Source organism: Telopea speciosissima, chromosome 5 (assembly GCF_018873765.1).
Source record: "Telopea speciosissima isolate NSW1024214 ecotype Mountain lineage chromosome 5, Tspe_v1, whole genome shotgun sequence".
In the NCBI taxonomy this organism is placed as follows: Eukaryota; Viridiplantae; Streptophyta; class Magnoliopsida; order Proteales; family Proteaceae; genus Telopea; species Telopea speciosissima.
The window spans coordinates 49,682,663-49,708,075 of NC_057920.1; the positions used below are offsets into that span (position 1 = coordinate 49,682,663).

The window sequence follows — 25,413 nt, forward strand, 5'->3', positions numbered from 1 at the left end:
TTTCAAAGGAGATTAGCAATTTGGCTGACTCTCTGGCAAGGAGGACATGTTCGATAACGTGTACGACTATCTGGCCTAATTTTGACCCATGGATTCAGGGGATGTCTATCTCCTTCTTTGAGTACAACACGTTAACTCGTTAAGTACAAATAAATTCCCCCCTTCCCCCTCACACTAGGGGGTGGGGGGAAAATAGATCATCGTCAACTCCAACTCCTCTCCAATCATCCACCCAACAGTGGGGAGAATTTAAACACACATCTCTAGGTGTTGGCAGGTGTTAGGATGCGTGTCCAAATCATCTCAACCGTTAGATGAGTGGTTGGAGAGGAGGAGACGAGGAGTTGGACGCCCAAGTCATCTCAGGATTGGGGGTTTTTGCACACAAACGTAAAGGAGATGAAAGTCCATCAAAGAAGATAAGACTAACAATCTATTAATTTAACATTTTTGTCTGCTGCTTACATGGAGATATGTCAGCCATAATTAACCAATAGTGGGTCCCACTGTAATCTTCAATGCATACTTGGCACTCTCGGATAACAAAATTTGTCTCTCAAAGCTGAGCAAGAGCTGTCGTCGTCGACCATGGCTTCTCTGGCTCTGTTCTCCACATTCAAAGGCCCGGAAATCCCCAAATCTCAAGTTCTATTTTCTGCTGCAAGACCTTCAAGCAAGCCATTGATTATTTCATTTGCACTCAGGTGTCAGCGGAAAATCTCGGGCATCTCTGCTTCGGTCTCGACTCAGGAGGTTCTTACCAGTCCGGATGATCTCGTCTTGGCAATTCTCTCCAAGGTTTCTTTGATTATTTTGCTTCCTTTGCACTTCTCTGTTTCTGAGTTTTTCTTTTTGTCCCTTAATTTCTCTGTTAGATTTTTTTTATTACTACGTTTCTTTCGTGTTTCCCGGGTTGGAAAGACAATATGGTGTTTTAGTTTTAGATTCATGAACATATCTTACCTGAAAATCTATGCTGCTTTAACTAAAATTTTCAGAAAATGAATGACCTTTCCTGAAAAGTTTCTGATCAGCTTAAGGTTTAGCAAGCCCCAATATGGAAAATTTGATTTTACCTGGACTAGTTATGAATTGTAATGGGTTCCAAATGTACACCCCCCCAGCCCCAAGCAAATAAATAAATAAAATAAATGGATTTGAAAACGGGGTCTTTGGTAATATTATTCCTAATTGAGCCAGTATAAATATTTAAATAATTAAACTCCAGAGTGCAGACCAACCATGACTGAATAATTTTTTTATTTTTAATTTGTTTTTGCAATGATACCGATGGTGAGGGTAAGGGGTGGGACTTGGCTCTTGTGCAGCCGTGGCAGGAGCTGCACAGGTGCAGCAAGAAAACCACCCCAAATACAGGGGGGAGGTGGTCATTTCACATGTGCGCCCAAGGTGGGACCCACCTGTGAAATGACTACCTTACCCCTGTTTTTGCTGTCGTTTAGCGGTGATGCACCTGTGCAACTCCTGCCACGGCTGCACAAGATCTTTTTCCGCAAGGGGTGGGTTGTCTTGGTTTCTATTGATGTAGAATACAGTTCAGTAAGTATTAAGTTTGTGTTCAATACCCTTTATTCCTTTAAAACTTGGAGGAAAATTTTATAGGACATCACACGACAGGCTATGATGTATGGCTTAGAATGTTGGGCAGTTAAGAAACATCATGTACATAAATTTAGCGTAGCTGAAATGAGGATGTTGAGATGGATGTGTGGTAAAACTAGGAAAGATAATGTAAGGAAGGATCAAATTAGAGTTAATTTGGGAGTAGCTCCGATACATGATAAGTTGCAAGAAATGCATTTGAGTTGGCATGACCATGTACAACAGAGGCCTTTAGACACTCCAGTACGGAGGAGTGATTTGATTCAGATTGAAGGAGCTAAAAGAGTCAGGGGCAGACTTAAGATGACTTTGGGAGAAGTGGTGAGGAAAGACATGAATAGGTTAGGCCTTGTATCATGTATGACTTTGAATAGAGCTGATTGGAGGGTAGGGATCCATGTAACTAACCCCATTTAGTTGGGATGAGGCTGAGTTGTTGTTGTTCAAAACCTTTATTCTCGCTAACAACTCACCACCGACAAGCTTCAAAGACAAGAAAAGAAAAGGCAAATCCTAGTATGTCAGGAATGGATACAACTATGTTAGGAATGGATGCAAATTGGAAAATGTTGAAGTGAAATGAGATGGAACTATATACTTTCAAAAATGATGCTCTTTGCACCTTTTTACAAGTAGTAGAGAATAAACTTTTCCTAGTTAATGCATTACTGCTGCATCTCTTTCTTCTTACTACTACTGCTACTGTTTGGATTGATACTACTGGAATGCTGATACTTCTCCTATACCTTCTGTCCTTGCTATACGGCTTATCCTACTCCAACTATTATGATTACTGCCATTGCTATAATTGCTACTATGACAGCTGCTTCTGCTGAAGCGACAAGTGTTTGTGATTTAGTTATTTATATAGGTGCGAAATTGGTGGTCTTTTTCTGTCTAATGTCTTTCTTCTTTTTCATTTTCATTTTTCAAAACGAGTGGTTGTTTTTTTGCCTGATCCAATTGAATTACAGTGTGTTGTGTTGGATTTTCATAAGTTGGTTATTGTAAACCTAAATATGTTTTCATGAATTAGGTGACTGAAACAGATAGAGGAGTATTGCTACCGAAAGAAGGGCACCGTGAAGTTGCAGAGGTGGCCCAGCAATTGAAGGAGTACTGTGTCGACGAGCCTGTGAAATGCCCACTAATATTTGGAGGTAAATCCCAGATCCGTTGTTTTATATCTGTGATTAAGTAGTCCTATCTGGGGCCATAAAACTTGTAGATGTCAGTCTGGCCTGCACTCACCCTGTATTCCATAGTCAGGGGATGAAGACCTACAGCTGGATGGTCTCTCTTTCTCTCTCTCTTAACATTTTGATTCTTCCCAATTGATAGCAATATTTTTCTTAATTCAAAAGGCATAGGACATACTGATGCAGATTTATCACCAAATATAGTCTTGTTTTATTAGAAATAATTCTAGGGTTGGGTTCTATACATGTTGGGCCTTTGGAGTTGAAATTTAGGTAAATGATGTAAGTAAGAAAGAAGAAGGAGATGGAAGAAGAAGAGAAGAAGAAGCAGATGAAGAAATAGAGAGGAAGAGAATTTGGTGGAAAGTTGTGTGTGTGAGATTATCTCCACCACATCTATATTACTTCACTAATGAAATAGACCAAATTACATACACCTCCCTAGGGAGATAAAAGGAAAAATTACAATATAAGGTAACTAGTAAACTAAGTAGTTCCTAAAGTACCCTTACAACATATAAGCTTTAACATATATAACCTCTAATACTCCCCCTCAAGCTGGAGAATAAATATCATGCATTCCCAGCTTGCATAATAGTGTACCAAACTGAAGAGAAGAAAGCCCTTTGGTAAAGATGTCCGCCAATTGATCACCTGTCTTCACAAAAGGAATGCAAATATAACCAGAGTCTATTTTCTCCTTGATGAAATCTCAATCCACTTCGATGTGCTTTGTTCTATCATATTGCACCGGATTGTAATCAATGCTTATAGCTGCCTATTGTCACAATAGAGCCGCATAGGATCATTATTTTTTTGGATTAAGAGCTTGTATAGTAGGGGGGGGGGGGAGGGAATTAGGGTATGGGGATAGGCCCCAAGGTGGTTGGAACTCATGCCCTCTTATTTGAGGAATTGGTCCCAACTGAGCTGACCCCTTGGGGTGCATAGGATCATTATTATCAAACCCCAACTCTTGAACCAATCGCTTTATCCATAGAAGTTCATAAACTTCATGTGCCATTGCCCTAAATTCTGCCTCTGCACTGGATCTAGCTACAACAGGTTGTTTCTTGCTTCTCCATGTAACCAAATTACCACCTACAAATGTGCAATAACCAGAAGTAGATCTTCTGTTGGAGATGGATCCAGCCCAATCGGCATCTGTAAAGCCCTCTATCCTCAGGTGGTCATGTCTGGCATACAATAGTCCTTTCCTTGGGGATGACTTCAAGTATCTAAGGATACGGTATACAGCATCCAAGTGCCCACTCTTGTGGGCATGCATAAATTGGTTCACAACTCCCACTGCATAAGAAATATCTAGGCTAGTTATAGACAGGTAGATGAGTTTCCCAAATAGTCTCTGGTACTTCTCTGTATCAACAAGAGGGTGACCACAATCTTCCCCTAATTTGTGATTTTGCTCAATAGGAGAGCTTGCTGGTTTGCAGCCCAACATACCTGTCTCTTTTAGCAAATCAAGAACAAACTTCCTTTGACATATGTTGATGCCTTTCTTAGACCTTAACACTTCAATTCCCAAAAACTACTTCAAGGGACCCAAATCTTTAATCTCAAACTGTTGAGCCAGGTAGGACTTCAGTCTAGCTATCTCAACACTGTCATTTCCAGTCACAATAATGTCATCAACATAGAGTAGAAGAGCTGTGATAGTACCATTACCACTCCGGGTAAATAAGGTATGGTCAGTTTGACTCTGAGAATACTCATTCTTCAGAATAGCCTGTCTGAACCTCTCAAACCATGCTTTTGGAGACTGTTTGAGACCATATAAGCCTTCTTGAGGAGACACACCTTGCCTTTAGCTGAAGGAACCTTGAAGCCAGGAGGAGGCTGCATGTATACTTCCTCCAATCACCGTGGAGGAAAGCATTATTCACATCCAACTGGAACAGTGGCCAATCTCTATTGGCTGCCAATGATAAGAGAACCAGAATAGAATTATGCTTAGCTACAGGAGCAAATGTCTCCTGATAGTCAATCCCATGCACTTGACTATACCCTCTGGCCACCAACCTTGCCTTGTACTTCTCAACTGCACCATCAGACCTATACTTGATTGTATAGACCCACCTGCATCCGACTGGGACTCTCCCCCTCGGAAGATCTACCAATTTCCAAGTACCATTCTTCTCAAGGGCCATCATTTCCTCAGACATGGCTTGTTTCCACTTTGGGTTAGACATAGCTTCATTGAGATTATTGGGAATGGAAACAGAAGAGAGAGCAACAATAAAAGAAAGAGATGTAGGAGAGAGAGAAACATAGGAAACAAACTGGGAAATAGGATTAGTGCAAGCTCTCTTTCCTTTTCTAACAGCAATCGGAAGGTCTAAATCAGAAGGAAGAGAAGGAATGTTACTTGACTGGGGAGGATGTATATCAGGATGTGGATCCAAAGAGAGCTCTTGGCAAGTCTTCTTTCCTTTACTCTGAAAGCATTCACCTTTTTTGTACTTAATGTGGTAATCCTTCTCATTACCAGAACCATTTTCCATAACCAACTCATTTTCATTGCTAGCATCAACCCCTGAATGAGTATCAGTATCAACAACCCCTTCTTTGTGTTTCCCAATATCAAACAAAAATAGAGAAGTAGGTAAAGGTGAGAGCAGACATTGGGTGAGTTGACAGAAGGTTTGCAGGCCGATGGAAGGAGGAGGGTTGGGGATTAGGCTATTGGAGGATGTGGGCCTTTCTGTAAGGCTAAAGAGCTTGTGGAGGGTCCTTTCTGATAGTTCGATGTGGAGTGCTTTCTTCAGGGCTAAGGTCTTTAAGGGTTTACACTTTGCTTTGGCTGAGTTAGCCGGTCGTGGCTTGAAATCTTGAAGAGGTGCCCTAGCTTTTAAAAACTTTATGTTAGAAAGGGCTCATTGGTTTGTGGGCTATGGCGATGGGGGTGATCTTTCAGTGCCTAAGGAGAAGGGCTTTGACCAGGGAGTTGAGAAGGCTGGGTTTGTTGTAGGCAGGGATGGAGTTGGAGCTCATAACGACAATGGTGTGGCTATGCTGAGAGGTGAGGGAACTTCGCGAAGTGGAGTCCCTGCTGAGTCTCACAAGATTGGGAGGGGTGGCCGTTGGAGGCCTACCATTAGGAGGGCTGATTCCTCAAAGGCCGTGGGGCCTCAGATGAGCACAATCTTAAGGGGTGGGGCGGCACCAGATGCTGCTATTTCTGATGGGATTTTGATCCCCACTCAACGAGATTTTGGTGCAATTCCGACTTCTGGAGGTGGGAGAAATCCTTATCTCTGATGGTAAAACTGTGACAGTTCAAGGGGACCCTAGGCGTGGTAATGGGAAGGAGAATCTTTCTGAAGTGGTGGCTGTCGTGGATAAGTCCTCGGCTCGTCCTCCGGCAGGGGAGTTTGGTGATTCATCTCGTGGAAGGTTGGAGAATCGACTGGATTTGCAGAGGGAAACGAGGTCGGTTATGAGTCTTTCAGAGGCTGAGTTGGATGCAGAAGAGGAACATGAGATGGGTGAATGAGAAGGATTTTCTTTGAAGGATTTGGTGGAGGTTGCTCGCCCTGTTCTTCGAAAGAGCGCTCTAAGGTCAGATGGGCCCAAGGTTTGCTCTCGTGCGTCGCGGGTCATTACATCTACGAAGGATGATTTCTGTGTAGGAGGAATTACTTTGGCGTTGGACTGGAAAGCCGCTTTAGAAGATCTTAGGGAGTCTAGTAAGGCTGTGGACAACAGCTTCAATGCCTTTTTGAAACGTATGCAGGAGGACAATGGTGTTTATGGCTCTAAAGAAGCTCCAAGAAACATTAAGTTTGGATGAAAAAAAAGGTTGGCGTCCCTGGAAGCTCGGTTCGCCGAGGAATGATTACTAGGTCTGTGGGACTGGATCCTCCTCCCCGTCGCGTTTATAATGATTGTGTTGTTTTGGAATATTAGAGGGTTGGGGAATAAGCCGTCTCCGAGGCGTTTGAGAACTCTTGTTTTATTTGATAAGGTAGACATGGTGGCCATTGCGGAGCCTAAAATTCAATTTTCTAAGGCGGCTTGTATTGTGAGGAAGATTGGAATGGATGCGGTGTGCTCCAATGGTGTGGAAAATGGTGAGAGAATTTGGGTATTTTGGAAAAGGGATGTCCAGGTGAAGGTGGCTAAGGAACACGTGCAGTTTGTCTTGTTGGAGTGTTCCTCTTTTAACTCCCCTAAATTTTTAATTACTTTTGTGCATGCTCTGTGCTCGGTGGGGGACCGTCGACTTCTTTGGGCTGGTTTACTGGAGGATGTGCGATCCGCTAACTTTCCTTGGGCGATTGGGGGAGATTTTAATGCTGTTTTAGATCCTGTTGAAAAGGTTGGAGGGAGATCAGCTTGCCCAATTTCTCTAGAGGATTTTGGGAATTTTGTGAATACAGCTGGACTTTTCGATGGTGGTTTTCAAGGTAATTCTTTTACCTGGTCTAATAACCAAAATGGCAGTAGCAAAGTTGTAGCTCGTCTTGATCGTTTCCTTTTTAATGGCTTGTGGGCTAATTCTTTGTTGTGAGTAAAGTGGTTCATTTGAGCAGGGTGTATTCGGATCATGCCCCCGTTCTTTCGGAATTTTCTGAGTAGGTGGCTGTTAAATTTTCTTCATTTAAATTCCAGCAGATGTGGCTTTCTCATCCTAGTTTTTTGGACTGTGTAAGGGAGTGTTGGGCGACACCGTGCTACGGCTCGCCTCTTCACATCCTTTTCCTTAAAGTAAAGACACTTCGTGCTCGTCTTCGGGCTTGGAATAAATCGGTGTTTGGCAATATTCACCAAAATGTTAGAAAGGCGAAGGATAGAGTTTGCTGAGTGGAAATAGAGTATGAGCAAATGCCTAATGAGATAATAGGGGTGGAACTGGAGGAAGCAAAAAATGCTCTCAATGGAATTTTACTTCAAGAAATTTTTGGAGACAAAAATCGAGAGTGAAATGGCTTTAGAAGGGGGAAAGAAATATAAAGTTTTTCCACACCATGGTCAATATTCGAAGACAACATCGGTGTGTGAATAAAATTAAAGATGTCAATGGCAGTTGGGTCACGGATGCAACAGATTTGGCTGATGAGGCGGTAAGATATTTATCTGACATTTTTTCTTCTCAAAATTGTCAGCAGGATGAGGGCCTTTTGCAGTACATTCCCCCCCATTGGTTTCTGAAGAGGAGAATGCACTTCTTCTTGTTTACCCTTCTTTTGAGGAGGTGAAAACGGCGGTTTTTGATTTGTCAGCAGATAGTGCCCCAGGACCGGATGGGTTCACAGGCTATTTTTTTACAGCTTGCTGAGAAATTATAGGAAATGATATTTAGGCTACTGTGAAGGATTTTTTCACTAGGGTTTTTTGCCGCGGTGTTACACTTCGTCTAATTTGGTGTTAATACCTAAGAAGGACAACCCAGAGGTAATGTCGGATTTTCACCCTATCAGTTTGTGTAACTTTTCTCATAAAATAATTGCTAAGATTATTGCAACAAGGTTAGCCACCATTCTCCCCTCTATTATTTCAGAGGAGTAAGGAGCCTTTATTCAGGGTCGGAATATTCATGACAATATAGCTTTGGTGCAAGAGGTAGTTCAAGACATTGATAGAGGAACCCGTGGTGGCAATGTGGTGCTTAAGCTAGATATGGCAAAGGCCTACGCCCGTCTCGAATGGGACTTTCTGTATAAAGTCTTACATAAGTTTGGTTTTGCGGAAGAGTGGATATCCCTGATTAAGAAAACTGTGGAAAATTGTTGGTTTTCTGTGGTTCTTGATGGTGGCCCCTCAGGTTTTTTCAAGTCTTCAAGGGGGGTGCGTCAAGGGGACCCCCTGTCTCCCTCTCTTTTTATTATAGCGGAGGAGGTTCTTAGCAGGGGATTGAGATCCTTGTTTGTGGAAGGTAGAGCTAAATTTTATCAGCTTCCTAGGGGATGCCCGAGAATTTTGCACAGTTTATTTGCTGATGATACAATAATTCTTTCCAAGGGATTGAAGACTTCATGGAAACAAATTTGTGGCTTTATTAATAGGTATGAAAATTTTTCTGGGCAGCTTGTTAATAAGGCTAAAAGCTGTTTCGTGATGACCAAGAAATCCGCCGACCGCAGGTGCCGTATGGTAGAGTCGGTTACTGGATTCCCTAGGAGGAAGTTACCAATCACTTATCTTGGTGTACATCTTTACACTGGACGACTTCGCGTAAAATTCTTTGATGATTTTTTAGCTAAAATGCGAAGAAAGGTTGCTGGCTGGCAAGGAAAATTACTGTCATCAGGTGGAAGCGTTGTACTGCTTAAACATGTGCTTGCATCAATGCCGATTGATATTATTTCGACTTTGGACATCCTTAAGACTGTGATTCGGAAGTTTAATGGCATTTGTTCAGATTTTTTGTTGGGACATTCTGATTGGGGTAAGCGACATCACTGGATGAGTTGGAATAAAGTGTGTAGGCCGATCTCTGAAGGTGGCCTGGGTATCCGCCGATTTGAAGACATGAGTCTGGCTTTGCGCTTAAAGGGCCTATAGAGAATTCTGTCTTCAAAATCTTTGTGGGGCTCTTTTTTTTTGGCAAAATTCCTAAAAAATGAGCATATTGTCTTGGCAGGTTTAAAGGCGGGTGGATTAGCATCTTGGAGGAAGGCTCTATTGCATAAAGAGTTTCTGCTATCAAATTCTCGGTGGCTCATTGGAAAAGGTGAGGTTTATTTTTGGCTGGATAACTGGTCCGGCTGGGGAGCTCTTGTGGATTTTGTAGATGGTGCTCTTCATCTTGATCTCGCTGTTCGAGTTAACGATGTTTTAAATGTGGATGGGAGCTGGAATCAGGAAGTGATGATTAAGATCGACTCAGTACTGTTCGTGAGAGCCTGTTGAATGGAAGTTTCTCTCTGTCTGATAAGGAGGATTACCTTGCTTGGACACCAACGAGTGATGGTAAGATCTCTACGAGGTCTTTGTGGAATGAAATCAGAATTGGTTCGATCGAGAAACCATTTGCTAAATGGTGCGATCCCTTCTAAGGTTGGTTTTTTTTCTTGCCGAGTCCTGAATGGGGGGGTCCCCATGGATGATACCATTATGAAGATGGGGTGGCCATTAGCTTCAAAGTGTTAGTGCTGTGGGCCTCCTTAGTGTGAAACGGTGACTCACTGTCTGGTTGCTGGTGCGACGGCGCGTAAAGTTTGGAGTTTTTTCTCTCAGTTGTGTGAAGTGGAACTTGTTCCTTTGCAGGAGGTGCGTAGTCGTATTTTGTTTTGGCATAGTCATGCAAAGGTCAACAGCTTGTGTGGTATGGTTATTGGTTTACTTCCTTCTTTCATAATTTGGGAATTATGGAAAGAAAGGAATAATCGCAGGCATGGGGAGAAGACTCGGTCTGCCGGCTGCATAGTGAAGATAATTAGAAATTGGATTAATGAGATCACTTTTTATTCGTCGTTTGTGAAGTCCTCTTCTTTCAGGGAATCTGTTATTCTTCAGTACTTTGGGGTGGCTCAGCATCCTAGAGCCTTTAAAACGCCGGTTCCGGTGTTCTGGTGCCCCCCATTTTCTTCTCTTAAGCTTATTGTGGATGGTGCTTGCAAAGGTAATCCGGGAGTAGGAGAGGGTGGGGGTATCATAAGGAATAAGGAGTGAAGGGTTATTGCTGCCTTTGCAAACTTCTATGGTGAGTGCACCAATTCCATTGCTGAGCTGAGGGCGTTGCGAGATGGTCTCAAGCTATATGAGAGCTTGGGAATTAAGGATTTTCATGTAAATTCTGATTCGGCGGCAACTGTTATGTGCATTGTGAAAAGAAGGTGCGGTTTTTGGAAAGGTTGGTACTGGTTTCAGGAACCTTTGGGGCTGATTGACTCTCTTAAGCCTTTGATTTCTTTCACATTCCGGGAAGGGAATAGGGCTGCAGATTTTTTGGCTAATTTAGCTTGTGATTCGAAGAGGGACACGAATTTTCACAGAGATTGTAGCTTACCTCAGATCTCCAAAGGATCTCTCGCGAGGATGCAAGTGGTCTTCCAGTTTTAAGATTATAATTTTGTATATGTTTGGGTTTGGTGGTGAGCTCTTTCTTTGAGTGTGTGTTTGTGATAATGTTTATGCTTGGGCTTGGGATTAGGCGGGAATGTCCCCCCCATTGTTTTCTTTATTATTTGGATTCTATTTAATAAAATCGTAAGGGCTGGCCCGGGTCCTAGATAATATTCGGGTTAAAAAAAAAAAAGAAAAAAAAAGAGAAGAGTGACATTCCATGTTCTGTCCCTGTGGATGAGTTCACTGACAAAAGTAGAGTAAGATCTTGTAGGGGCTGGTGTAAAACTTCTATGTGAATCCAGGTGAAGAATCCATGGGTCATTTCAAATATTGATCAAATCTCCTGAACCAACTCTCCAGCAGATCCATTTTGGAACAAAGGTTTTGTTTATTCAATGGATCTCCAAACCCATGAGGAAGAATTTGCCTTCCAAACATCTAGAAAGTTGATTGAGTTTGGGAAATATTTTTCTCTGAGAAGTTTGGCTCTAAAAGGGCCTGGATTTGAAAGCAGATGACACCCTAGTCCAAGCAGTGAAGCTAAATTATGATCCACACTTTTTCTTAAATTTAACCCACCTTTTGAATTCAGTTGACAAATGGCTTCCCACAATTGAAGTCAGGGTCTTCAGTATGAATCTTTACCACATCCCTAAAAAGATGATTGTAGCTGGTTAAGAGTTGTTTGGACCTTTGAAGTCAACCATTGTGTTGACATCCAATAGGAAGGTATGGATGACATAACAGATTGGATCAATTTGACTCTTCCAACAAATATGGCCTTGACTCTTTCTTTCAAAGTTTGAATGTCTCAGATTTTTATTATTTCGACAAAAGGGAGAAACATGCAAAAACATTCATTTCCTTGATCCCCAAGATGGAGCAGATATAGTGGATGTAGTGAATTTTAGGCCTTCTGCATTTTTGCTGAATAGGATTTCTGATTTTTGAGGTTCACACATTGTTCAGATAATGGTTCAAATCACTGAAGAACTTCTTGCAGGGCTTTGGTTTGGCCAGGCTTTGCCTTCAGAAAAATGAAGATCTAATCTGCAAATAGGAGATGGTGAATAATCGGGGCCAATCTCGCAATCTTAACCTCAGACCCAGAGAGTATTCTGTTCTCTTGATAGAACTGGAGAATGCGTGAGAAACTCTCCATTGCTATTATGAATAGCGCTAGGCTAAGAGGGTCACCCTATTGAAGAACAGTTCCAAAGGCTGAACAATTATTTTAATTTTGAAAGTGACAGTTGAGAGACAAACAGACATATGATCGCACCATTGGTCATTTGGTCACTGAAACCCATAAACTCCATAGGCTTTCGATATGTCTACTTTAGTTTCCTTGGACGCCCCTTTGGATTTGCATTTTCTCATATAGCTAACCACCTCACTGGCTGCCATAAAATTGTCTGAAATCTGCCTTCCTTTAATGAGAGCAATCTGCCAAGGTGATGCAGTTAGACGTTCGGTTAATTAGGGTTATTGTAATTTTATCTCGTTGATAGGAGTTATTAGGAAGTTGAATTTGAGATATTCTGTAATCTTCTTTTATTGCTATTGATGGAATCGTAGATAGAGTTAAGAGTTAGAATCAAATTTTGTTTCAGTATTAGGATTGGATTAGGACTTCTTTGTTTGTTTCTTTATATAAACATAGTAAGCCAACGATTCTAAGATATTCTTACCTTTCATGGTTGGGTACGTGAATGTTCTGCTCTTCCATCTTCCTCTATTCTTTTTGTTCACGATTGGGAAAAATATGACTTGTGTCTAATGAGACAGGCCCCCTTTATTTATAATATGGAGGAGAATTCTAGATTGAATAAAAGACCAAATTACCCCTATAAGACAATAAGACAATTCTACCCATTCTCATTTACAACACTCCCCCTCAATTTGGTGCATAGATGCCACACATTCCCAACTTGGAAACAATAGAATGAAAAATCCTACCACTAAGTCCCTTGGTAAATACATCAACCAACTGATCATGAGAAGGGACAAATGGAACACAAATAAGACCAGACTCCAACTTTTCCTTGATGAACGGTCAATCTCCACGTGTTTAGTCCTATCATGCTGAACTGGATTATGAGCAATGCTGATGGCGGATTTACTATTGCAGTAGAGCATCATAGGAAGAGGAACAGGGACAGCCAAATCAAGTAGAAGCCCACGGATACCATGTTCATGATTGGGAAAAATATGAATTGTGTCTAAGAAGTTGCATGCAGCGTTGCCCTAGAGTAATGAATGGTACCCCAAAGTTATGGAGAGAGAAAAAGGGGATGACACGGTCTAAGGAGCAAACAAAGAGAGATGAATCCACACTACCGCCGAGAAACCCATAAGCCAAAAAAAGAAGCTTTAGTCAATCAAACCAAGTCCGAGGGACCTGTTTGAAGCCATTAATAGACTGCTTCAGTTGGCTGACATGAGAGGATCTTTATGGATCAATACAGTCGGAAGGGTGAGTCATAAATACCTGTTTTGAGAGGTGCCTGTGAAGAAAGGAATTCTTCATTTCAAGTTGAGTAATGGTCCAGCTTTGCATGAGGGCAATACCAAGAACAATATAAACTGTAACTGAATGAACAATTGGAGAGGTCTCTTTAAAATCAATTCCAACCACTTGATTATATCCCTTCTCCACAAGGTGAGCCTTGAGCGATCATAGGGGACAAGAGTCCATGTGTGATTGTTGTACAAGGTGGCAAGCTCCTCATCCATTGCTGCCTTCTAACCAGGATGACAAAGAGCTGACTTCACAATTTTTGTTTCAACGGGAAGATTATCAGTAACATGTATATGGGCATAACAAGGATTTGGCTTGGAAATGCCACACTAAGCTCGAGTAACCATCTTTCGTTCCTCCAGAAAAGAATCACACTCCATAGTAGTGTCATCAATAGGTGATGTGGAGGGGAGAGATGGTAGGAGTTGGGGTGGTGGATCAGTTGTTATATGCTAAGGTGGTTGTGTGGGTCGATGCGAGGGTGACGATGATGTAGTGAATGAAGAGAAACCCGAAAGGAGGTGGTGGCACAGGTTGATCAAGACATTCAGAGAAGGTGGAGAGATCTCCAATAACCTGTGAAACAGAGTATGAAGAGAGTTGAGTTTAGTATAGTGAAATCAAGTTTATTAAAAACACTGTATCTAGAAATATAGAAACGGACTGTTGGAGGGTAGAGACATCGATATCCCTTATACTGATCACTATTAGTCCAGGAATACACATGGAATAGACTTGGGATTAAACTTGTTGGTGGAGGCATTCATGATATATAGGAAGCGTTGGGGTTCCATGCGGAAGGCGGAAAAATAGTCCCACATCAGATATGAATGGGGAATGTAGGGGTAATTGGGCACCCTTTCCTTAACGGCTAGCTTTTGAGGATGAGTTCTACCCAAGTACCTATAAACCCCCAAAATTACAAATCTTCCTTCTTCTTGTCTATAACTATACCAAAAGTTTGTGAAATTTTGTCAACCATGTGTTTTTGAGCCAAGTTGCATTATCTGTAGGATCACTTAAAGCCATGGCAGTCAAAGCTTGCAGAATATCATCCTCTTGAAATACATGATTATACTGTTCGTAGCATTTCAGGGTAGAGTGGTCAGTTTTCTCACATATTTGGCAAACAAGTTGAGATTGATCCACAGGATTGTGACAGCTGTCATTTTGTCTATAATTTTGCCGATAAGTTTGTGAATTTTGTTGTACACCATTTCGATTCTGTTGAGGCTGATTTGTCCGGTTGGCTTGAGTAATTCCTCTGTCATGAGAATTGAAGCATTTGGAATTGCTATCAGCATTGTAGCTCCTACCGTTGGACTGGTTTGCATTTCCCTTTTTTCTAGTTTTGTTGCATATTATCATTTCTTTGCTCATCAGAAGTCATTGATTGGTGGCCATCCCCACCCTTGTTGTGACAACGATTAAATATGACCAGCCAAGAAGTGATATCATCATAGGCTGAAATAGATGGGCAAAGGTATGCCTTAGAAAAGCCAACATCATACTTTGGTCCTAAACAATGAAGTAGGGCAATAACTTTGGCTTCATTAGCCAGCGGTTTTTCAATCGCTTCTAAAGAGTGACATATATTTTTGTACTGAACTAGAAATTTAAAGATAGAGACAGATGGCATTTTACGAAGAGATGTTAACTGGTGCGTGAGGAAAAACTCCCTTTCTTGGCTCTTCTGCATATTGACGTTTCAGGATTGTCCATACATCACGGGAGGTCTCAAGTCCAATGACTAAGCCAAGCACATTTTCTGACTGAGTGCTGATAGTCCATGCTTGAAGCAAATCATTGGAAAGCTTCCAGAGTTGAAATTCTGTGTTGGAAACTTCCTTTGCTCCAAGTGACTGAAACAAGGAAGAGTCCAAAATCATCTCCTTTGGTGGTGATATGGTATCATCAATAAGACCAAGAAAACCTTATTACTCTATCATGCCCCATCTTTTGTTTTTTACAATTGAGGTAGTTTTGTGGTTTGAGTTTGTAGGAAACAAAATTCCCTACATTGACTGTCGAGGGATATGGGTACTTGAGTGGGAGGTTGGAACTTGAAGTTGCCATTGGATGATAACAAAGAACTTGCTCTGATGCCAAGAAGTCAAAGCTAAGAAAAGTAGAAGACCAAATTGATCTCTCAGTCTCTATGTGAGAAGACCAAAGGAAGAGTCTATTATAATAAAGAACTTTACAAAGATATACAACTAGCTATGTTATACAGTAGCAAAGAATAAAAGAAACCTACCAACTACAGAGAAAATACACGTCATAGATTGAAGGTGATCTTAGATAAGAATAAAAGGTGTGTTGGCTGTTATCTCCTCTGAGTTGGCTGTTATGTCCTCTTGTGAGTTGGAAAGATATGTGGTACATCTATTACATACAGCCCAAGACAAGCTCCAAAAGGAGGGATTTTGAATTTAAATTCCATGACTTGACTTTTTGAGTTTTTTGAGCTCCAAAGTATTTCCCTCCCCCTCTTTTGATGGTTCAAATGACCGCTGTGTACTTATGTAGGTTCCAATAATTTGTTCAAGCTGTTTTTGGTCTTGTTGATCTCTCATATGAAACCCCATCCTACAGTTGCCCTAATACTTTTATCATGAGATACTGTAGGTCCCTTGAATGCCTACTGTTAAAATGACCACAGGACAAAGATATTGCTATCTGCCTATTGACTGTTTGATCAATTGGTTGTTCCCATCTTGAAACCAATTCCTTTATTTGATAAGTAACAAAATCGGTTGGTTCGCCAGGTGATACGTTCAAGATAATCTAAAAAATAAAGTAAGAAAAAAGAAGAGAAATAATAGGGATTTACAGAAGAAGCAACCGGACATCCTGGAGCAATTGGGAGGCCACCAATCCTCTTCTCAAGATAAACTTAAGAGATGATTTAGGGGATTCCAAAGTTTACTTTCCTTCTTTATAATGCAATATATATATTCATACAATATTAATAACCACCCAGTTGATCACGTCCTACAATATCTCTACTTCCACTAACTTCTCCTACTAACTCCTTCCCCATAAAATTACCCACAACGGCTTCCCATAAAAATAACTACCCATGACTTACCCATAATGACTTCCCAAAAATAAAACTACCCATGACACACATTTGTGCAAAGTCATGTACGCAACATTCCACCCCTCTTAAAATTTCCCTTGTCCTCAAGGGAGATAAAATACAATTAAAAATTAATATTGTTAAGAATGTCAATTAGAATAAGTAGGTTGGGGGTATTTTGGTCTGATTTATATCTTAGTTATGTTTCTAGCTTATTTCCTGTACTAAGGGCAGTTTGGGTATTTACCCTTGTAACTTGGTTAAGTCATTATAAATAATATTGCCTCTCCTCACGATTCAATTAATTAGAATCGTGAGGGAGGTTCCCTTGCTCTCCCAACCGATCTCTCTACTTCATCTTCTTCTTCTCTTCTCTCTCTCCATCTTCTCCCCTCTTCTTCTCTATTGATTACACTTGCAGGTCTGAATTGTTTCATGGTATCAGAGCAGCAATTCTGATCCACGATCTTCCCCTCTCCTGTGGTTCTGAAGGATTCCCTTTGTTCTCTCTTATTGTGGTCCTTATATTGCCTGAACCCTAGTCGTATTATGATGAAGGACTAGGGTTCCCTGCTATGCTAAAATTTGGCTGCCTGCAAAGTTTGATGGTTGAAGTGCTCTCTATCCCCATCTAAGATCGATTTTCCAAAAACCCTGAGAAAATCGATTTTGTCTCTCCTGAGAGTTTATTTTCTCTTCATTGGCTGCTGGTCTAGGGTTTTATTCCCTGCTGTTTGGTGATTGTTTGGCCATAAATTGATCTCCTTTTTGACTACTGCTCTCAGGGTTATCGAATTCTCTGTTTTTTTTGCCCTATTTTGGGTTTTTGGCTGAAATCGATTTGGCTTGGCCTGTTCTATTTGTTGGCTGCATCTGTCCAAGCTTCAAGATATTATCTATTTGGTTATAATGGCTCGTTCTAAGCCTCCTACAGATAACTTTAATGTCCAGATTACTACCATCAAGTTGAATGGTGCTTCGAACTATCTTCTTTGGTCTCAAGCCTTTGAGGTATATGTTACTGCTCGTCGGAAGATGTCTTACCTTACTATGACTCCTCCAGCCTCTACTGATGATAACTATGAAGATTGGAAGGCTGAGAATGCAACCCTCCTCTGCTGGCTTTTGAATAGCATGGAGCCCTCCATAGCCTCCAACGTGATGTTTTATAAAACTGCCAAGGGTGTTTGGGAAGAACTCAAGGAGAGATATTCTCAAGACACTAACCTCTCACGGATTTATGATTTATATGAAAAGCTTTTCTCCTTCAAGCAAGAAGGAAAATCGCTTGGCGAATACTACAGCTCTTTGAAGGGCATGTGGGAGGAACTGAATGTGTACCAGCCTATATCTACTGATGCTGCTGTGATTAAGGCTCAACATTCTGAATTTCTTGTTGCTAAGTTCCTTTCTGGGTTAGATTCTGATCTTCAATTATTCAAAAGCCAATTATTGACTGGTGAGAAGATCCCGTCTATGAATGAAGCTTACTGTCTCATACAAAGGGTTGTTTCTCCTTCCACGGTTAAATCTGATGCAACTCCTGTCTCTAAGGATAATTCTGCCCTTTTTACTCCTACTGGAGGGCGTAGTCGTAGTGGTGGTACCTCTTCTCGAGGTGGCCGTGGGGCTGGTTCTGGTGGTCGAGGGGCTGGTTCATCTTCTAGTGATGGTGGTTCTCGATGGTGTTCTCATTGTGGTCATCCTAACCACACTGTTGAAAAATGCTGGCTGAAACATGGCAAACCACAATGGGCTCGAGAGCAGTTTGCCAATGCCGCAGTCTCTGATGGAGCGGCTGGTTCTGTTCATCCTTCTAACACTAATCATGGGTCTCCTATTGATGGTGGTAATACTTCTAGTGATCTGGTTTCTCAATTGTTACAACGAGTTCAACAACTGGGGGCATCATCTTCTACTCCTATAGCTACTCTTGCCCACTCAAGTACTACTGCATGTTTCGCCTCTTCATCCTCTCCGTGGGTCATTAACTCCGGTGCATCTTCTCATATGACTGGTAAGCCTAATTTATTTTCCACTTTTACTCAGTCTACTACTCCATCTTGGATTTCCATTGCCGATGGATCCTTTATTCGTGTTACTGGTCATGGGGATATCCCCTTATCCTCTAATCTTTCCTTGACTAATGTTCTTCATGTACCTAGGCTGCTTCTTAATCTTTTGTCTGTTAGTCAGTTAACAAAATCTTTAAATTGCTCTATAACCTTTTATCCCTCTCATTGTATTTTCCAGGATCTCGCAACGAGGACGATGATTGGTGGCGGGTATGAGAAGGGTGGTCTCTATTATTTTGATTTGGCAACTTCTCCAACAGTGGCGGTTGCAACTTCTTCTGGTGTTTCTCCATTACATTGGCACTATCGGCTAGGACATCCTTCCTTATCCAAGCTGCGTCATCTGGTTCCTAGCTGTAAATCTGTCCCCCGTATTGAGTGTGAAGCTTGTGAGCTTGGCAAGCATCAACGAACTATTTTTCCTTTGAGTCCAGAGTCTAAGAGTACTTCTTTATTTCAGTTAGTCCATTCTGATATATGGGGTCCATGTTAGGTGAAGAGTCGATTAGGTTTTCGTTATTTTGTCAGTTTTATTAATGATCATTCTCGGATGATATGGTTGTACCTCTTGAAGGATAGATCTGAGTTTGTTTCTGTTTTCAAACAATTTTATAATGAAATTCATATTCAATTTGGTGTTCATTTGAAAATTTTACGTACTGATAATGCCTTGGAAATGGTTCAACATGAGATTTTTTCCTTTTATTCTGACAATGGCATCCTTCATCAAACTAGTTGCTCTTATACACCACAACAAAATGGTGTGGCGGAGCGCAAAAACAGCCCTTTGTTAGACATTACTAGATCATTGATGTTTCATATGAATGTTCCTAAACTCTATTGGGCTGATGTAGTGTTGACTGCTTGCTTCTTGATTAATCGTATGCCTTCTTCGGTTCTTAATGATCAAATTCCCTTTAATGTTGTTTTTCCGGAGCGGGCTGTTTTCTCTCTTCCTCCTCGTGTTTTTGGTTGCCAATGTTTTGTTCATGTTCTTCGCCCTGGCCTTGATAAATTGTCTCCTAGGGCTATCAAGTGTCTGTTTCTTGGTTATTCTCGTACCTAGAAGGGGTATCGGTGTTTTGATCCTGTTTCTCACCAACAATTTGTTTCCGCTGATGTGACTTTCTTCGAAAATACTCCTTATTTTTCTGGTTCTCCCAGTGATATTAAACTTACTGTTGATACTGGTGTTGTTGATCATGTTGATACTGCTGTTCCTCCTCTTCCATTGGTTGCCAATCCTTTGCAGGTCTATCACCGCCGTACCCAATAGCAGCCGCCGCTTGTGCCACCTCAAAATATTGTTGCTGGCCCTCTACCGCCACCAACTGAGTTCTTGCGTGCGGATCCCCCTTTAGATGCTGATGACCATCCTATTACTTTGCGCAAAGGTACTCGTACTTGCACTCAAAATAGTTCCCTTTACCCATTGGCAAATTATGTTTCTGTTGCTCATCTCCCAACTTCTTATCGTGCTTTTGCTACTACATTACACTCTACCTTTGTTCCCACTTCTTATACACTTGCCTTGTCTCACTCGGGGTGGAAACATGCTATGGATGTGGAGATGGATGCCTTGATCTCTCGTAAGACTTGGTCATTAGTGGATCTTCCACCTGGTAAAGATGTTGTTAAGTGTCGTTGGGTGTATATAGTTAAGTACAATCCAGATGGGACTGTGGAACGGCTCGAGGCCCGTTTGGTTACGAAAGGGTTTACACAGACCTATAGGGTCGACTATTTTGAGACCTTCTCTCCTGTTGCACGTTTGAATTCTGTTCGTATCATACTTTCCTTGGCAGTCAATCTTGATTGGCCTTTATTTCTGATGGATGTGAAGAACGCCTTCTTATATGGTGATCTCCAGGAGGAGGTATATATGGAGCAACCTCCTAGGTATGTTGCTCAGGGAAAGGATAGTGTCCGGGTTTGTCGCCTTCATAAGGTAATTTATGGACTAAAATAGTCTCCCCGTGCATGGTTTGACAAATTCAGCAGTGTTGTGGCTGGTTATGGGTTTTCTCAATGCTATTATGATTATTCTATCTTTGTTAGACGTCAGGGGTTTAACGTGGTCATTCTTGCAGTCTATGTCAATGACATTATTGTTACTAGTAATGATGCTTCTGGAATTGCACAGGTGAAGACTTATTTACATGATAATTTCCAGATCAAGGACTTAGGTAGCCTCAGGTACTTTCTTGGCATTGAGGTTGGTCGCTGCTCTCGAGGTCTTAGCCTGTCCCAGAGAAAGTATATCCTTAATTTACTTGATGAGACAGGAATGTTAGGTTGTAAACCTATTGATACTCCTATGGATCCCCATGTCAAGTTTAGTGTTTCTGATGATAGAGTTTGGTGACATACATTAGTATCGACGTCTGGTCGGTAAACTTATTTATCTCACAGTTACTCGTCCTGATATCTCCTTTGCTGTAGAAGTTGTTAGTCAATTCATGCAGAACCCTAAGCAAATACTTTGGGATGCTGCTTGTCGCATTCTAAGATACCTCAAAAGTGCTCCTGGTAAGAGATTAGTATATTGTTGCCATGGTCATACCAACGTGGTTGGGTTCTCTGATGCGGATTGGGCTGGTTCTGATGGCGATAGAAGATCGACCACAGGTTATTGTACCTTCTTTGGAGGAAATTTGGTTACTTGGAAGAGCAAGAAACAGACGACTGTAGCTCGTTCCAGTGCTGAAACTGAATACAGAGCCATGGCTCATACTGCTGCAGAGTTGATGTGGATTCGTTCGTTCCTTATTGAGCTTGGTTATTCTAGTGATCAGCCCATGGAGATGTACTGTGATAACCAAGCTGCTATTTACATTGTCAACAACCCTGTTTTTCATGAACGGACCAAACACATTGAAGTTGATTGTCATTTTGTTCGTGATGCTGTTCAGAAGAAGCTCATTATCACTCCTTTTGTTCGTTCACAGTTTCAGCTTGGAGATATGTTTACGAAGGCTTTGTTTTGACCTCAGTTCTTGGATGGTTGTTCCAAGATGGTCCTTGGTGATGTCTACGCTCCAGCTTGAGGGGGAGTGTTAAGAATGTCGATTAGAATTAGTAGGCTGGGGGTATTTTGGTCTGATTTATACCTTAGTTATGTTTCTAGTTTATTTCTTGTACTAAGGGCAGTTTTGGTATTTACCCTTGTAACTTTGTTAATTCATTATAAATAATATTGCCTCTCCTCACGATTCAATTATTAGAATCGTGAGGGAGGTTCCCTTGCTCTCCCAATTGATCTCTCTAGTTCATCTTCTTCTTCTCTTCTCTCTCTCCATCTTCTCCCCTCTTCTTCTCTACTGATTACACTTGCAGGTCTGAATTGTTTCAAAAACAATCCCACCCGGATCCCAGATATTGGTAGAGTCTCCATCGCCATTGCACTTAGGGAAGTCCAACCTCACAAACTTGGGCAAGAAACTGACAAAATCAGACAGCTTGGGATGATAGTCCTCAACAAGCAATATGTTTGAAAATTTTGAATCACGGTGTGTAATAGAGGACTTCTCGCCAATGAAGCAAAGAATACCTGTGTCGCCATTAAAGTGGAGGACATCAAACCTTGGGGTGAATGATTGTTGTAATTTTGTCGGATGCTCTTGATGTTCCCAGGTCGTACATCATGGATTGGGAGTGTAGCCAATGACTTCTTCCTTCTTCTAGCTTGCTTTGGGCCAAACGAGAATTAATCTTCTCGAACAACTCGTTGATCCTCTCCATGATCTGCTGGTCTAATGATGATCTGTTGCTGCCTTATGATGAGAGAGCCCACATTATTTTCTAGCTTTTCCACTCGTCGATCCATGCTTGGCTTTACGGACACCGCCGCCGGATGTCCTGGTGCAATTTGGAGGCCGCCAATCTTCTCAAGATAAACTTAAGAGATAATTTAGGGGATTCCAAACTCTACTTTCCTTCTTATATATATATATATAATATTAATAACCACCCACTTGATCAAGTCCTACAATAGCTCTACTTCCACTAATTTCTCCTACTAACTCCCTCCCAATAAAATTACCGACAATGGCTTCCCATAAAAATAAAACTACCCACGGCTTACCCACAAAGGCTTTTTATAAAAATAAAATTACCCATGACACGTGTGCAAAGTCCTGCACGTAACACCAGGTCTAGATCATATCTCTGTACTTTGAAACAGAAATATTACTAAGTGTTTCGTTGAAGAGCTCTCTTAAACAGAATTTTCGTAACACCAGTCCCTGCAAGAGTAACGACATTGGTTGGACCACCTTCATAGTCGAGTAGAATTGGCAAACAGATGTCCCATATGTGAGAAAGAAGAGGGGAAGACTTATATCATCTTTTCCCATTCTGGAGTCTCAGTATGTATAATCTTTCTTGCGTTTTTTTTTTTTGAGGTATCATGTGCTATGCATCTCCAATTTAAAGATATTTTCATTACATGGGCATTTGATCCCCAGGAGTAAGGGACTGAGTCATATGGCTGTAGGTGCCTTCCGCTATATGCTGGGAGTTTAGATAGGTATAGCTCTCTAAAAGCAGGAATTGGATTTCCAGATGATAAGTATTTGTCATCCCTCATAATGAACTAGGCCATTATGCATAAGACTTTAAATATGTCGATAGAAGAGGCTATGATGAAGAGCTGAACTGCATCCTCTGGGAATGACTTGTATTTGTGTGTCTTTTCTTAATAATAAAAAAAAAAAAAAAGAAAGAAAGAAAGTTATCATAAACAAAAGGGAAAATATCCTCACTATTTAAACAAATTTGTTTAGAGAAAATAACTATTCATTACAAATATGATGGGATTGAATTGCTGCTAAATAATGAAAGAATTAGTATTTTTAACATGAGAACACGATGCAGAAAAGAATTAGATACTCTTTTCATTTTTCAATCGTTCATGCTTGGTTCCGGCTCATGCATGAGCTACTCTCTCCATCCAAACTGACTGACTCCATGATCTTCATGCTTTCAGAGCCACTGGTCTTACTGTTCCAAGTCGTTCCTTATCAAAAGCCACTTTAGCACAAAAATTTCCATTACCTTCTTAGTCTTGGTACCTCACAATATATATGACCAGCATTTGTACACATCCCAGTGTGGAATAGCACCTTTTGTGATATAGGTTATGAGAGTACTCAATTCTTCCAGAAGATAATTATCTCCCACTTATCAATTTCTTTTATTTTTATGTTTTTTGTTTATGAGAAAATGCCTTCTAGTGGAATCATGATAGGTAACTGGTCTGCCCACATTTCCATCTTTTCGTTTTTTCTGTCACTCTCTTTACCTGACAGAGAAGTTCAGCAACAGTTTCTCAAAAAAATAAAAAATAAAAATAGTAATTCCTTTATTCATCGTGAATTTGCATTTTTATTCATAAAAAATTCATGCAATTTTTTTATAGTTCTTGAATATTGGCATCATCGCGAATTAATACTTTAGACGAAATGATTTTTGAAATTTATCATAGAAGGTTCTGAATTGTTGTTAAATTCCACATTTTGAATCATCAATTTATGCCTCATACCAATTAAGTGCTATTCAGAGTGGGACGTGGTCTACTGTTCACGGCCAACTTCACCTGGGGGTGGTTACCGGAGTGTATTAGGTCGCCTTGTGTTCAAAACAAATGACATGATACAGGAAGTCGAAGCTCCAGACATTGTGAGAAACAAGGTGTCCTTTTCTTTATTTGGGTTCCTTGATGGATGGGTTTCACTAAAAGGTAAGTGTCTTTACTTTCTAATGATGGTTTATATTTCTTTCTTCGTCTAAAATACAAATCCTCAAATCAAAGGATCCGGTCATTAGAGATGTAATTTGTGAAAAACAGAAATACTATCGATCAGTGATCACAAAAACATATAATATGTAATCCCCCCGCCCCGTCAATGTGTGCCATTTATTTTATTTATTGTATTCTCCTATAGAGAAGGAAAGTTTGGATACTTATGACTCAGATCATTCACTTGAGTTGAACTTAGCCTAGGAAATCTTCAATAAACTTAACAAATGGTGGGTCTTCACACAACAATGTATGCCATATATTTGCAGACCTATTATTTCTACACCGTACCGATGATTGTGGATTTTAATGCATTTTAGTTTCTATATTTACATGATGTTGAATTTCTCTGGATGTATTTAATATGATTTAGGTAAACTGAAGGCCTTGGATGATAAATGGATTCAAGTAGTATTTGAGCCTCCTGAGCTGAAGCTGGGGCCATTGAAATTCCAGTATGGTGGTGAAAGTGAGGTTAAACTGGAGATTACCTATGTAGATGAGAAGATTAGGTTGGGAAAAGGCTCTAGAGGTTCTCTATTTGTCTTCCAAAGATGCAGATAAGCTCGTCTGAACATTGGCCATGAAGCTAGGGTAACAACCGCAATGGTCAAGTTCTTTTTTGTCTCATAGTGTACTCATTAGTTAATTTTACTTTGTGTATTATGTGCTTTATTCTATTATTGATAAAGTGCATTGTTTTCTTGATAAACCTATGTATATCTGTGGACTTGGAAAAACAAGAATTACAAATATTGCTGTACTATATAATTGAAATGTGAAGGCAACTTGATCATTCAACTTTAGGAATGAATAATCAAGCCAAGCCATTGGCCTAGCCCTTTGTGGGCTTGGTGGATTGGACCTACAAGCCTAAATTAGGTTAGAGGCATGGACCAGGGCCTTAATGCTTATGTGGCCACTTCAGCCAGGGTTTTAGGTATCAGTATCGGATCAGCCATATCGACCGAGGCTATTGGTATCGGTTGTGACCGATATTGATACGATATTGATACATATCATTGGTATCGGCCAAAATGGTGTTTTTTTTGAGTTTTTGGCTAATACGTATTGGTATCGAA

General features: G+C 40.8%; 1 protein-coding gene across 1 annotated transcript; it reads left to right on the plus strand.

Moving 5' to 3' along the window:
- The first annotated feature begins 549 nt into the window (after window positions 1-549).
- Window positions 550-25,132, plus strand: LOC122662358 (probable plastid-lipid-associated protein 8, chloroplastic). The gene is made up of 5 exons (XM_043857972.1): window positions 550-798; window positions 2,660-2,783; window positions 24,092-24,271; window positions 24,705-24,965; window positions 25,024-25,132. The coding sequence occupies exons 1-4, from the start codon at window positions 589-591 to the stop codon at window positions 24,893-24,895; spliced, it is 705 nt and encodes a 234-aa protein (XP_043713907.1). The 5' UTR covers window positions 550-588; the 3' UTR covers window positions 24,896-24,965; window positions 25,024-25,132.
- The last annotated feature ends 281 nt before the right edge of the window (window positions 25,133-25,413 follow it).